At 40.6% G+C, this 14,826-nt stretch overlaps 1 protein-coding gene and 2 long non-coding RNA genes across 3 annotated transcripts in view; 1 reads left to right on the top strand and 2 right to left on the bottom strand.

Moving 5' to 3' along the window:
- LOC145439791 (uncharacterized) overlaps positions 1–14,826 on the top strand; it is a 49,583-nt gene that overhangs the window by 32,734 nt on the left and 2,023 nt on the right. The window contains exon 2 of the mRNA XM_080317419.1: positions 14,041–14,294. Within this exon, the coding sequence (XP_080173545.1) occupies positions 14,094–14,294 (201 nt within the window). The 5' untranslated portion in view covers positions 14,041–14,093. The remainder of the gene's footprint in view (positions 1–14,040; positions 14,295–14,826) is intronic.
- Positions 1,165–1,841, bottom strand: LOC145439157 (uncharacterized). The gene is made up of 4 exons (XR_013915106.1): positions 1,786–1,841; positions 1,569–1,701; positions 1,433–1,503; positions 1,165–1,376 (listed from the first exon to the last, which is right to left on the bottom strand). It is a non-coding gene; the product is annotated as an uncharacterized LOC145439157 (long non-coding RNA).
- Positions 2,014–4,770, bottom strand: LOC145439158 (uncharacterized). Its single transcript, XR_013915107.1, has 2 exons — positions 4,715–4,770; positions 2,014–2,307 (listed from the first exon to the last, which is right to left on the bottom strand). It is a non-coding gene; the product is annotated as an uncharacterized LOC145439158 (long non-coding RNA).

The following is a 14,826-nucleotide window of genomic DNA, read 5'->3' as shown; positions in this document are numbered from 1 at the left end:
CACCACCAATTTTGATAAATCCAAATCCAGAATTAGTTGGTGCGGTCAGCCCCCCAGTCGAGCAAGACCCAGATGAGTCCGCCTCCCACAAATTCGGCGAAATCCGATCGTGGTCAAAACTCACGACAATGTGGGGTCAGCGCCCCCCCCCCATACTTGGACACTAGCCAAGAGGACCCTCATCCCCAAAAAATACGGCGACACCCCTCCCGCACTGATCGACACCCCCTCCCGCACTGATTTTCTCTGAAGTTGCAATTGGGCAGGAAATTTTTCAAATGCGAAGGATTTACTTTGCAAATGGGCAAGCATTTACTTTTCAAATGGGCAAGTGTTTACTCTTCAAATAGGCAAGGATTTACTTTGCAAATGGGCAAGAAAGTTTGCAAATGGGCAAGGATTTACTTTGCAAATGGGCAAGAAAGTTTTCAAATGGGCAAGGATTTACTTTGCAAATGGGCAAGAAAGTTTGCAAATGGGCAAGAATTTACTCTGCAAATGGGAAAGAAAGTTTTCAAATGGGCAAGGATTTACTTTGCAAATGGACAAGAAAGTTTGCAAATGGGTAATGATTTACTTTGCAAATGGGAAAGAAAGTTTACAAATGGGTAAGGATTTACTTTGCAAATGGGCAAGAAAGTTTACAAATGGGTAAGGATTTACTTTGCAAATGGGCAAGAAAGTTTGCAAATGGGCAAGAATTTACTTTGCAAATGGGCAAGAAAGTTTGCAAATAGGCAAGGATTTACTTTGCAAATGGGCAAGAAAGTTTGCAAATGGGCAAGAATTTACTTTGCAAATGGGCAAGAAAGTTTGCAAATAGGCAAGGATTTACTTTGCAAATGGACAAGAAAGTTTACAAATGGGTACGGATTTACTTTGCAAATGGGCAAGAAAGTGTACAAATGGGTAAGGATTTACTTTGCAAATGGGCAAGAAAGTTTGCAAATGGCCAAGGTTACTTTGCAAATGGGCAAGGATTGATTTCACATTGCAAATGGCCAAGAACGGTAAAAAACACGACAGGATGGCCTCTCCCCTCAAATTCGGCGAAATCCAAATCCAAATTAAAAACATGCAGATCTACATCCAAAACTGACATCGGTTAGTGTTGCTAGACCCCCCCATCACCACCACCATTCCGGATAAATACAAATCCACATATAGTTGGTGAACATGTCTTCAGCGTTCAATTTTATTCAAAGAAATTTCCATTACTAAACTTACACCAATCATCGAATATATATTCATTGTAGGAGGAACGAATAGGCCTAGCACACATCGTGGCAATAGTCGCAATAAAAAGATCCTTCCGGTGCAAATTGCCCAGGAGAACAATCCGTGTGGGTCCATCTTTTGCAATTGTTACATTCGACCTGGAAAAACGACTTGAATTACGTTGCGTAACAAAATGGAGTCTATCACTTAATACCCATTGTGTGCTGTCTCCTGGTGATGTCTTAGAGTAGCATTTCACACAATAATCAGACAACTCTTTCTCGTCTGTAGAGATAGTGGTTTACTGATTATACCGTAGCAGCCAATAAAGCTTGTAGATATATCTTTACTTGTTTCGTCGAGCAGAGTTTGTCCGAATTCCTTCCTGTACCCGACACAAGCATGCGTCGAATGGTTGAAGCCGAACTCTATACCTGCCGCAGGAATCGATGCTCCGCCATCTTTACAATACACTCCAGCAGCCTAAGTTACACCGATTTCAATAATTCACCAACTTTATCGTGGCGGCAAACTTGCCACGCGAAGTCATATATAGACATCACAAACCTTTAACACAAGTACGCCACAATTAAAACCATCTTGCTGAACTTCCGGTCTTCTTTACTTTCATTCAGTGTGCATGCCTCCTCTTTACATCGCCTAGGCCAAGGTGGGTGTCCGATTCCATAGACAACTCCTATAGTCGCTTCGACATCTTCCTTTCTTTTCATTGTATCGCATTTTTTGTGGTGTATTGAACTGATAAAATTGCTAATATACCAATGATGAAGTCTGTTCTGCAAATTGTGAATTCAAATACCGGTGAAAAACTTTCAGACCCTGCGATCGTCGCGAATCACTTCAATGAATATTTTTGTAACGTAGGTCCTAATATTGTCTCTTCTCTTGCGAAACCTGCGTCAGCCAGGCCGGAGCTAAGATCGACATCTCAGTCTGGTATGCTCGATCCTGCCAATCACGCCGAAGTAGAAGTAGCCATCCACAAACTGAAATCCAACAAGGCTGTCGGCAATGATCAAGTCCCATTTTTTAAACTTCATGATAGAAAGCGGTGTCATTCCAAGCTATCTGAAAACAGTCAGAGTGGTACCGATACACAAAGCTGGGGTTGGAACTAATGTCACTAACTATACAGACCGATATCTGTTCTTCCGTGTATTGGTATTGTCATCGAAAAGCGAAGCGCGAAAATTTTTCATGGTTAGTGAATGAAATTGGTTCATTATATTGTTACTTGCATATTGCAAATACGTTTTCATTTTCAGATTTACCGGTATGGCTAATAGAAGTAGTGTCATCGAACATTCAGAGGTCACTTAATTATAGACATCTATTTTTTTGTTCAAATTTAGCTCAAGCCTGTTCAAGCAGCTCATCTTGAAGTTATTAGAGAAATGGTTATGTAGGCCTAATCACAGGAGAAAACGGATTTTGTGAACATTTCGAAGTCTCCGTGATTGACTTTACGTATCCAACCATTTATTTTTTACACAATGCCCAGTAAAAAACCTCTATACGCAGCCTCTATACGCAGCCAAATATTTGTATCAGTGGGCTAATGGCAATTTCGCCTCGTGATTTTCGTAATTTGAAAAATATAAATTAGGCTATCAATTATTTTGTAAATTCGCTTCGCTTCGCAGTCCATCCTCAAGATTACCGGACCACGACTGACCTATCGATCTCGCTTCCCATGACATGCCGCCCTATTTCTTGTCGCTTTCTTTTTCTATACTGTATTCTTTACTTTCATTCAGTGTGCATGCCTCCTTTTTACTACGCCTAGGCCAAGGTGGGTGTCCGATTCCATTGACAAATCCAAGTCGCTTCGACATCTTCCTGTCTATTCATTGTATCGCATTGTCGCACACTTTGTCGCACACTTTCGACATTTCGTCGGAGGTGGCTACATACGAAATCGCAACATGTATCTTTTCAGGTAACGCAAAATGTTTATAATGATGCACAATACCCATTGGTAGAATATTTGAAAATAAGACAGGAATACATTCGTGTTAAAATTAATAACTGGGTGCAGTACCAAATTCAATGTGGGCAGATATCTCCATGACATTCCCAGTAGATTTACTAGTTACACAAAGCACGGGGGGTGCCGTATTCCTGGGGGGGGATCCTTCTGGGTAGCCCCCAAGTATGCGGGGGGGATGACCCCACATTGTCAAGAGTTTTGACCTCGATTGGATTTCGCCGAATTTGTGGGAGGAATACTCATCTGGGTCTTGCTCGACTGGAGGGGGGGGCTGACCGCACCAGCTACTTCTGGATTTGGATTTATCCAAATTGGTGGTGGTGATGATGGGGGGGGGGGGGTGAACCTTGCCCATTTGCAAAGTAACCTTGGCCATTTGACAACTTTCTTGTCCATTTGCAAAGTAAATCCTTACCCATTTGTAAACTTTCTCATTTGTAAACTTTCTTGCCCATTTGCAAAGTAAATCCTTACCCATTTGTAAACTTTCTTGCCCATTTGCAAAGTAAATCCTTACCCATTTGTAAACTTTCTTGCCCATTTGCAAAGTAAATCCTTACCCATTTGTAAACTTTCTTGCCCATTTGCAAAGTAAATCCTTACCCATTTGTAAACTTTCTTGCCCATTTGCAAAGTAAATCCTTACCCATTTGTAAACTTTCTTGCCCATTTGCAAAGTAAATCCTTCGCGTTTGAAAAATTTCCTGCCCATTTGCAACTTCAGAGAAAATCAGTGCGGGAGCGGGTGTACTCTGATGAAAGTATGGATTTTCGGGTTCGGGATTTGGTCAAATAGGCGAGTGGTCACCCACCCCCCGCACCGCAAACTTGGGCACTACCCAAAATGACCCTCATCCCCCAGAAATACGGTGACCCCTCGTCTATTTGACCAAATCCCGAACCCGAAAATCCATACTGATCCACGATCGGATTTCGCCGAATTTGTGGGAGGCGGACTCATTTGGGTCTTGCTCGACTGGGGGGCTGACCGCACCAACTACTTCTGGATTTGGATTTATCAAAATTGGTGGTAGTGGTGATGGGGGATGCGGGGGTCACATTTTCGAATTTGGATTTCGCCGAATGTGTGGAGGGAGGCCTCATCTGGGCCTTGCTCAACTGGGGGGGGGGGGGGGGGCTGACGACCCCACCATGTCGTGAGTTTTGACAGCGCACCAACTAAATCTGGATTTGGATTTATCCGAATTAGTGGTGGTGAATCTGGCGATGGGGGTCACATGGTAGCACGAACTAACTGACGTCCGTTTTGGATGAAGATCTAGATTTTTTTATTTGGATTTGGATTTCGCCGAATTTGCGGGAGAGGACCCATCTGGATCTGGACCCTGTCGTGATTTTTGACCGTTCTTAGCCATTTGCAAAGTGAAATCAATCCTTACCCATTTGCAAACTTCTTGCCCATTTGCAAAGTAAATCCTTACCCATTTGTAAACTTTCTTGCCCATTTGTAAAGTAAATCCTTACCCATTTGTAAACTTTTTTTCCCATTTGTAAAGTGAGAGCACCAACCCTCCTCAAACTACTTGGGGTAGTCTTTTAAACAGATACCCACCTTGGCCTACAGCATGAAAATAAGAGGCATGCACTGCACATTGCACAGTGCACACCTTGCACAGAGTGGATGAAAGAAAGGATAATATAAAAGTAAGCGATAACATGAATGCTGCATGTTTCGCTAGGCGTCTAGGCGATAGGTCGATATGTCAGGTCGTGGTCAGGTAATCTTGAGGGCTAACTAATATTATTGATTCAGTAAAAATTGCTTGTATTTCGATTTGAATGTGGATATGGACTGGACAATTTAGGGCTGTTCAAAAATAACTTTTTTCCCAATTCAATCCGGTCACCTCTTAAATCGTCAAGTTACCCTAAAAAACGCTGCACACCAAATTTGGTTCAATTCTAACAAGTATAGGGCTCCGCAGATCCAATTGAATTATTTAATTTAAACAGGAAAATTAAAAAAAAATTCAATTTTTTCTGTCAACCCCATGAAATTGTTGATCTGTCTTCAGAGACCATGCAAAACAAATTTGACTCAATTCCAACTAGTAGAAGCGGAGTTATTGGAGTTTTTCGTTGATAATCCTCGGATTATCCACCAATCAAGGATAATCCGAGAAATATCCACGAAAAACTCCAATAACTCCGCTTCTACTGGTTGGAATTGAGTCAAATTTGTTTTGCATGGTCTCTGTAGACAGCTCAACCATTTCATGGGGTTGACAGAAAAATTTGAAATTTTTTTTTTTAATTTTTCTGTTCAAATTTAAAAATTCAATTGGATCTGCGGAGCCCTATACTTGAATTGAACCAAATTTGGTGTGCAGCGTTTTTTAGGGTAACCTGACGATTTAAGAGGTGACCGGCTTGAAACGGGAAAAATAAGTTATTTTTGAACAGCCCTACTGGACAGTGGACATGCTTAGCGACTGTCAGAGGTCATATTTTGCGGCCCGCTACCTGATTTGAGATTTCGGTAGAACTCTTCGTAAAGCATTATTTTGAACTGCCAAAATTGATTTCAGTTTAAAAATATTGCTGCTATTATTCAAAATAAGCTATTCTACTGTACCCAACATCACTATTCCTCTTGATGTGGCTTCACTTCGTGCTTGGCGATAGCATTACGTGGTGGGAGAAGCAAATGATGTGAATTGGCAATTGGCGTATTGCCTAGACGTGCAATGGCCCTTACAGTGCCAAGACCGAGACTCTCAGAAAAGGACTTGACGGTTCGACACCATCAAGCTTTGCGATGATATTATTGTTTTCCAGCAAGCGCCGTGTCTAGCTAACCCAAATATCGATTCTTTCGTCGCTGAAAAGTGTTTTCAGGTATCGTGCGCAGCTCATAGTTCGAAATGAAACACAAGCGATGATCATGATATTGTCTGTTTCATTAAATATTTCTTCAATAAAATAATATTATTGCCGTTGCCCATGACCAAGAGCATGGCGTTGTACTGATGTATTGTAATGTCATAAAATGTGGCTGTCAAACTGCCTGGCCTATTTTATCTCGATATTTATAAAGTCACGCGGCCCGCAGCCTCTAAGAATTTTGAAAAGTGGCCCGCAAGGCCGCAACCCATTTTGAGTTGGCGACCCCTGGCCTACAGCATGTAAATAACAGGCATATACAATCGAATGTTGCAAGTTCTATATCCCTGCTTAGTTAACGTGTTCTCAGCTAGCGATAGCTGTCTATAATGATTCTCGAGGAAGCCACCGCGATAACCCAGATATTTTGAATAGGTTCTTCCTGCCAGATGGTTATAAAAGTGTAGTGTTCATAATTGTAGAGGCGTAGCCATGGGGGTATTGGGGTCGGGTTGGGAACCATTACTGTGTTAAATGGTGGTCACGGAACCTCGAGCCCTGATTAGTATTTACGTTGCAGCCATTGCTCATGCTCATTCTTATTGCGATTAGGCCCGGGGTGGCCAACCAGCGGACGTATACGGCATGCAGCCGTGAAAACGAAATTATAATCATACGGCCGTCTACGCATATTTATATTAGTGCGTGTTGGCAGCCGTCTATATGCAATTCCAATTGATTCTTAAATCTCTGCGAGATTTTAATTCGACTTAAAAAAATTCTTCACGCTTGGTGCGATTCAGGGTTATTTGGATTTTTCGTTTTTAATATAATAGAGTCCTTGCAATCTGAGCTTCGCCGTACAAATGCGAGACGCATAGGAACGTGATGCTCGCCATAAAGAAATGCCAAGTTGGAATCGTACGCGTTTCATGAATGACGATTTTTACAGTACGTTTGATCAATATATTTTGGCTCTACCGACAATCGTGACGATAAGTCAAGAAATAGCAACATGCAACATAGTGATTAACAAAACCAGAAGATTCATCATCAATAATTTTGTGACCAAAATTTTCATAGAAACCCCATCAATCAGCTCTACCGGTTAATCTGATCACGTGGGAAGAGAATGGATATATATTTTACAGTAATATGTGAAACTATACCAATATTATCGACGAAATTTATTTCTGAGGTTGAAAAATTTTCCCGCCCTGCGCATTGCGCAACTATAAAATGAATCCCAACATTCCCTAACAATAATACTAGTGATTTGGGTGCATTAAGCCTGTATGGATGTTCTGCTTAAATATTTAGAAACTCTTATACGCAATGTATAACTCAAGAAAGCAGTGATGGCACATAGCACTGTAGGGATGGTGTGAACCTCTAAAAGGTTCAGGTTCGTGTGAACACGAACCTTTTTGAAAGGTTCTGTGTGAACGCGAACGTGAACCTCGTGTCACGTGACGTCATATTGCTAATTCCAAACATACATTTCAGTGAAGTGATAGCCTATATTAATATACATTGTACACGATACCTAGAGACGACTCGGGCCATATAAGTCAGACATTTTGAAGTACAAATCGACGTTTTAAATGTCGCCAAATGTTTCAACTGGGGAAATCAAATGATCCCATAAAATCAATATCTTCTGTGGCTTTGCTAACAATTTCGACGAGGGCTTGCAAGGGAATATAAGCTTATGCCTTAACGGTCCAGGCCAGACCGGACAATGTATTCGGCGTCTGGGTATTGCTACGTTGATATTGAGCAGAGTGTAAAACGGGTTTCTGTACTTGCTACCGATTTTACCCCTTTAACAAGTTATTCAGCAGTAGCCAACACCCCAGTCGCACGGATTTGTTTTTTATGATACAATAAGCATATGAAATCAAGATTGACCTCGTACGCATGCCAGATTTTTTACATTAGACTACGATATCAATTTCATTGATTGGTTGAATAAGCTTCATTCGCTGACTACCTATATGCAGTGTATTTTGCTCTTGATGTTGTGTGATTGCGGGTCAAGCTCACAGCAGAGAGTTAACTAAATATTCACAAACTGAAAACTGGATATTTCGAGCAAGCTTTTGTAATGAAGCAAGAGAAATTTTCGAGATCGTCTAGTTGTATGCTCGTTTAGTGTTGATTTTTTTGTGCCACCAGCGCCATGCATGGAGTGGCCTGCAGTTGAAATGCAATAAATTTCAACCAAAGATGTTATAATGAAGCGAAAATTGTAATATATGAAAAAGGTTCACAGTAAAGAACCTACCAAGGTTCGTTTGTGAACGTGAACCTCCAAATTTACGAGGTTCACTCACAGAACGCGAACGTGAACCTCACATTCCCACCATCCCTACATAGCACCACAAGGTCTGTTCGCAGTGCGAAGTTTCCGGTAGCCAATTTAACATGAGTAGCCTATTTGTCGTCCAGATGGCCATGACGACTCTACGCTGGAAAGCAGCCTTATGCTATATATGTAATCGAAGTGCGGTCGTGAATGGGAAAAAGATTGAACACCCCGGACCCGCTTACTACGGAATCGGTGTATTATATGGTCAGGGGTGTACGAGTTTTGAGTAAACGTAAAAGGGTGTACCACGGTGAAATAGGTTGAAGAGCACTGCATTAGTGTTTTAACGCGCCCACCGTACCATCCAATCGGCCAACATAACTCAGTATAGGGTTACCATATTTTAGAAATGTGAAAAGAGGACACCTATCACACAAAATTTTCCGACTTACAATTGTGGAGTAATATCCGAAAGAAAAGGTAAATATTTCTCAAATTTGTGATTGGTTGACTAAAAAAGTCATGTTTCCGACTCGGCTCCGGAAATTGATACTTATCTTAAATTCCCCTTGTGGTTGACTAAAATAAGGTCGTCTCTCCGGCTCAACTCCAGAAATACAGATTTACTGTCACACTTTACGTTGGTTGACTAAAAAAAAATGAGAAAAAAAAGATCAACTTTCTGGCCCAGCTCCCGAAATAGTCATCGGAGGGTTACTTCGCTGCTCATTTACTGTATCTCACTCGAATTTTCCCATATATTTAAACAAATTTTTCAAAATAGAGGTCATTTGGGCGCCCTCCGAGGACGCTTTCAAAAAAGTCAAAAAAATCAAAACAAATCCTCTTAAAAGCGGACGTATGGTAACTAGGGATCGTGTGAACCTCTGAAAGGTTCAGGTTCGTGTGAAGGCGAACGGGAACCTCATGACGTAACTTGACGTCATATTGGTAATTCCAACCCTACATTTTGGTGAAGTGTCATTTTAATGTGCATGTGCACTCTGTGCAGTTGTACCACACGATACCTAGCAACGACTCGGGCCACAAAATGCCACAATGCGGAAGTAGCCTTACTGACTTTTTTAACGCCGCCAAATGTATCAACTGGAGCAATCAAATGATATATTAATCCCATAAAATCAATATTTTCCGTCGCTTTGCCAACAATTTCGGCGAGGACTTACAAGGGAATATAAGCTTATGCCTTAACGGTCTAGGCCAGAACCGGCAATGTATTCGGCGTCTGAGTGTTGCTGCGTTGATATTGAGCATATATAGTGTAAAACGGGGTTTACCCCATTAACAAGATATATATACAACAGTAGCCAACACCACAATCGTACGGATTTGGTTTTTATGATACAATCAACGCATAAAATGAAGATGGATCCCGTACGTCTGCTAGATTTTTTACATTAGACAACGATGTATTTTATGTCAACTTCATTGATTGAGTGAATAAGCAACATTCGATGACTACATGTAGCGTATTACGCTCTTGATGTTGTGTGATTGCGGGTCGAGCTCACAGCAGAGAGTCACTAAATATTCACAAACGGAAAGCTGGATATTTCGAGCAAACTTTTGTAACAAAGCGAGTAAAATTTTTGACTTTGGCAAGATGCATGCTCGTTAGTGTTGATTTTTTTAATGCTGCCTGCGTCATGCATAGAGTGCTGGCCCTAAATTGAAATGCAAAGAATTTTAACCAAAGATGTTATAATCAGGGCTGTGGAGTCGGTAAATTTTACCACCGACTCCGGCTCCGACTCCGACTCCACACATTTTCAATATACCGACTCCAACTCCGACTCCTGAGTCTTTAAACGTACCGACTCCGACTCCTGGGTCTTTAAACGTACCGACTCCGACTCCCGACTCCGACTCCAGCATTATTACCAATTTACTTCGACAAATTATATGCCACATTGTCGGTTGAATGACTATCATACAACCATTAAACATGCAAACATATGATTAACGGTGGCATGCTAAATTGTTTCATTGTGGCACAGCTCGAATTATTCACTATGCAATTAACATGAAAGAAAGATTTGCTAAATATCCTTCCTTTTTCAAGTTTTGATAACATGGACTCTCTAATATCCTGAAATGTACGAATCATTCAAATATGGCAGATATCCAATCCCGCATAATAAAAATGTAGATAAAAAATCCAAATGTAGCTCTCGTGTATGAGTCAGCAACTAATAAAGAGATTGAGCTTACTAATTTTGTCATTGCACACTATCCTGATTACAAGCACACACACTCTTACTACTAATAGACATTGGTCATAAATGGAATTTAGTTAAGTAGTCAAATAACATAGCCTATGTCTATAGTCTATACATGTAGTTAATCAAGTATTCAAGGATTGGGACTTGCAGTCTTTCTTAATCATTTGTTCGACCCAAACAGCTAAGCTACACTACAAATATTTTCAATTCTGTCAAGTGGGAAGCATCGTTTGGTCATATTTACATCATTTTTACAATTTTACGAAACCAGCCGATGCATTTGCTCCGTCACAGTATCATGGTATAATTCTAAAAATAGCATCAATATTTACTGCATCGCGAAAACTCATCTTGCGATTTTCTTCCCCTCTGCAACTGAGTTGTAATTTGCAAGTAAAGTTTAATTTTATCTATATCAGGGGTGGGCAACTTTTTCGGCGAAAGGGACACCTGAGATTTACGAATTATTGCGCGGGCAACTGGAATGTTGATAACCTTTTTTTGTCGTCGATAGGAGCGAACCGAATTAGGTTACATTGCAAACAGGACTTATAATAATACGCTTTAAATTGATAACAATATATCATGCAACTGTGCAGTGCGCAATCAGGCCATGGTCGCGCGAAGCGCGAAATTTTTGCAAGATAACGACTGAATTAGGCTATATCAATAAATATGTCGCTAACATACATTGGGGGTCGCATCTGTATACGACTATGGGCTCATTTGGCAAGGACAGGATTATTCGAAGTTTAGACATAGCAAAATCGACGGTATCAGTGAACATGCCTCTATCATTTTTTGCAAATGTTTTGTCGACGATCTCGCTGCGAGTGCACAAGCGAAGCCGCATGTTGGACGACACGTTATCTCCCAATTGCGAATGGTTAGACTCAATTCTGTGAATAATATGTATTCATAATTTTCAGAAGGGGGTCAAATACTGAATGCAAGAAATCTAGTGACAATGAATCATACGAAGTACCGAGAAAAATTTCAAGTCAAATAAATGTGCTATGAAATATTTTACTTTATGGTCATATACGAAGATCTGGGATAAATGTTGCTGGCCCCTGGATTCGTCAATGCGTCAGAATTGTTGTTTTAGTCATCATCAAATTTCGCGGTCATGCTAATCAAATTTTGGTTGGCCTTGCAATTGTACCTGATGTCATAAATAATTTCGAGAATTACCTCGCAGGCCACACCTAACCTTCTCCTGTGCCAAATTTGGCCTGCGTGTCACGGGCTGGCCACCACTGATCTGTATGGTTATTAATAACAGTGATTGGTGGTACATAAAAATTATATTGAAAATTCTTTGAAAGCAAATGTTATTTTCATGATAGAGAAGTCGGAGTCGGAGTCGGAGTCAAAGTCAGGGTCATTCTCACAAACTCCGACTCCGACTCCAGTCAGTATTTTCTCACCGACTCCGACTCCGACTCCGACTCCAGCTATTATAGTTTTCACGACTCCGACTCCATCAAGCGAAAATTACCCCGGCTCCGACTCCGACTCCACCGACTCCGACTCCACCGACTCCGACTCCACCGACTCCGACTCCACAGCCCTGGTTATAATGACATGAAACATGTATAATAGATGAAAAAGGTTCACGGTGCACAACCTGTACCAAGGTTTGTTGGTGAACGTGAATCTCAAAATTTCTGAGGTTCACAGTGACACAGAACGCGAACGTGGACCTCACGTTCACACCATCCCTATATAGTACCTATTTGCGCCAACAGAGTAAATATTGGCATATTTATATATGTTTTCTTTATATGTGGATGCTGTGATGCGACCAATCGAGGTTTCAAGACTCCCGCGGTGGGGAAAAGGATCGAAACTATTACATTCTCGATATATGCAATTTTTGTACTCTACAAAATCCTCGCTCTTATACTCGACAAGAATCATTGCAATTAATACTCGATTCAGATTCGAGAACTCGAATCATTGTGTCCAAACCCATGCAGTTATAATTAGCAGACGTGAATCGCCTGGAGAAAGGCGTCGAAATTGAAATTACAGACCGCGTGCTGAAATCGAGTATCGATTTTATCACGATCAAAATAGATAGGTTTCTATTGTAGCCCAGGGGTATATGTTCTTACGCTGAAATATGTCATTATTGTTCAGACTCTTTGTCGATACGCAAAATCCAGGCTGGCGGGATAGCGAGTATGAGAAGGCGAACAACAACAACAACGACGTTTAGGGATTCATAGTTGAGTATACGGATCGAACAGCTTAATGAGGCGGGTTTTATAAAGCGAATCAATGTCTCAGAAAGAGTTGGATTCGAGGACCCAGTCATTGGACTTCTGAGATAGTCCATAAGACAGTTGAATTCCTGGCGCGCCATTCGTGAAATTCGGCGACGGATTTGTTTTTGTTTTTGTATTCATTTTATCGACATCAGTGGTCCTTTTACACCAATCTAATATTCCTTCATACGATTACTGAACTGTAGTTCTAGCTATAGGTACCGTGTTAATATAGTAGTACATAAAATTATTGAAAACATTTCTTTTTGTGCGGGAGTAGAGCTAAATTCCAATAAATGCCAATTTCATAAATCTATATAGTCTTGTACAGGAATATAACTAGACAATTCAAGTTCAGATCTTTTATTTCGTAAATGAATATTCACCTCCACCACAGGTATAAAATTGCGTGCACCAAAACATAATGCCTGTGACATACGGTCTATCGCATATGGATGGTCTATCGCAGCCTGGATGGTCTATCCATGCTGATGTCAGATGCTAGGCAGTTCAGACGGATGTGTAAGGCGGAGCACGATATGGGATTTGGGTTTGCATGTAACTTAATCGATATTTTGTATAAGGCTAGGCAACGTTTGCTTTTGAGACTGTGTTTATATATTGTGTATAAACTTTTAACCTACCAACAGAATTCGTGAACAATCAGCATTGATCAAATTCATATATCAAAATTTTGCCATGCGGATACTCCGCATCACAAGCTTATAAATAATAATATTAACCAGCAGGCATATGTTATGTATCGCCTGCAAACATTTTCACATTGATTATATTGGTTTGAATAGTATTTTATTGCTGCTTCTGCATGTCGCTGCTGCTAAGAGGTGTAGGCATTTACCATTGTATATTTCTCATAATCTATGTTCAATGGCAACTCAAAGTGGAACGGTCGATTTAATCCTAGGATTATCCGAGAAATCCGCATTATTCCAGAGGCAAATAGCGCGGCCGTAATGCCGTTAATCTGGTTTCCGATGTATTTATAGGCTCTTATAATTTCTGTGCGCACTTACACAAATCAAAGTTTCAGCACATGGGTAATAACAAATTTTGACATCTGTATGTATTAATTCTAAAAGATATATGTAGTATGCTTCTAAAGTGAACATGGATTTTCAGTTGCAGGTATATAAGCGTATAGCATACCCACAGCGCATAATTCTTGCATTGCCATGAGAACATTGATTATATTAGCGACTTGTATTGCTATATCACACTGCGCAGACAGGAAATGCACCGCATACAGACATTGTCAAGATGTCAATGACCACCAGGTTCACAAAAATGGGGATGCCTGGACATCGGTGAATAGAACGGATTCTAGTCAGACAACTTGTGCCGAGTGTATCTGCATGGAATCAAAAGAATACACCGTAAGTTTGAAGTTTCGTTGCTTGCGTTACCGTAATCGTATTTCAAATTATCGACATCGGCCTATATATTACAATCTGGTTTCGAATTGTGCAAGAGTAAATAACTGTTCGGTGATGCGATAACGTAATCTCATCATCAGCATTTATTACCATTCTCATCATTGCAAAACACCTAAAGCAGGGGTGTCAAACATACGGCCCGCCAGACGATTTCATCCAACCCGCGAAGCAATTCTGAGTAGGTTAAAAGTTTCTTACATTTTCCAGCACATTTCTAACAAATGTTGAGATATTTTGCAGGCAATTCTTCTGTTCATAAGCCCCATACGTCGCTTTGGCTTCACTGTATACAGATGCATATAACTATAGTTACCAGTTTTACCACTAATAACAAGTTGGTGAAATCGACTTCATTTTCAAGAAAGAAAAAATTGCACACCAAGTTCAGAGTTTTATACAAATATGAACCAGAAAGTAGTTATTCACAGAAGCGAAAACGCCAATGCGAAACCGTCATATGCAGTTAAAATGT

Source organism: Botryllus schlosseri, chromosome 5 (genome assembly GCF_051294905.1).
Source record: "Botryllus schlosseri isolate E-star chromosome 5, Bs_hap1, whole genome shotgun sequence".
In the NCBI taxonomy this organism is placed as follows: domain Eukaryota; kingdom Metazoa; phylum Chordata; class Ascidiacea; order Stolidobranchia; family Styelidae; genus Botryllus; species Botryllus schlosseri.
Note: the sequence above shows the minus strand (reverse complement) of the source record. Positions and strands in the feature narration are given on the sequence as shown.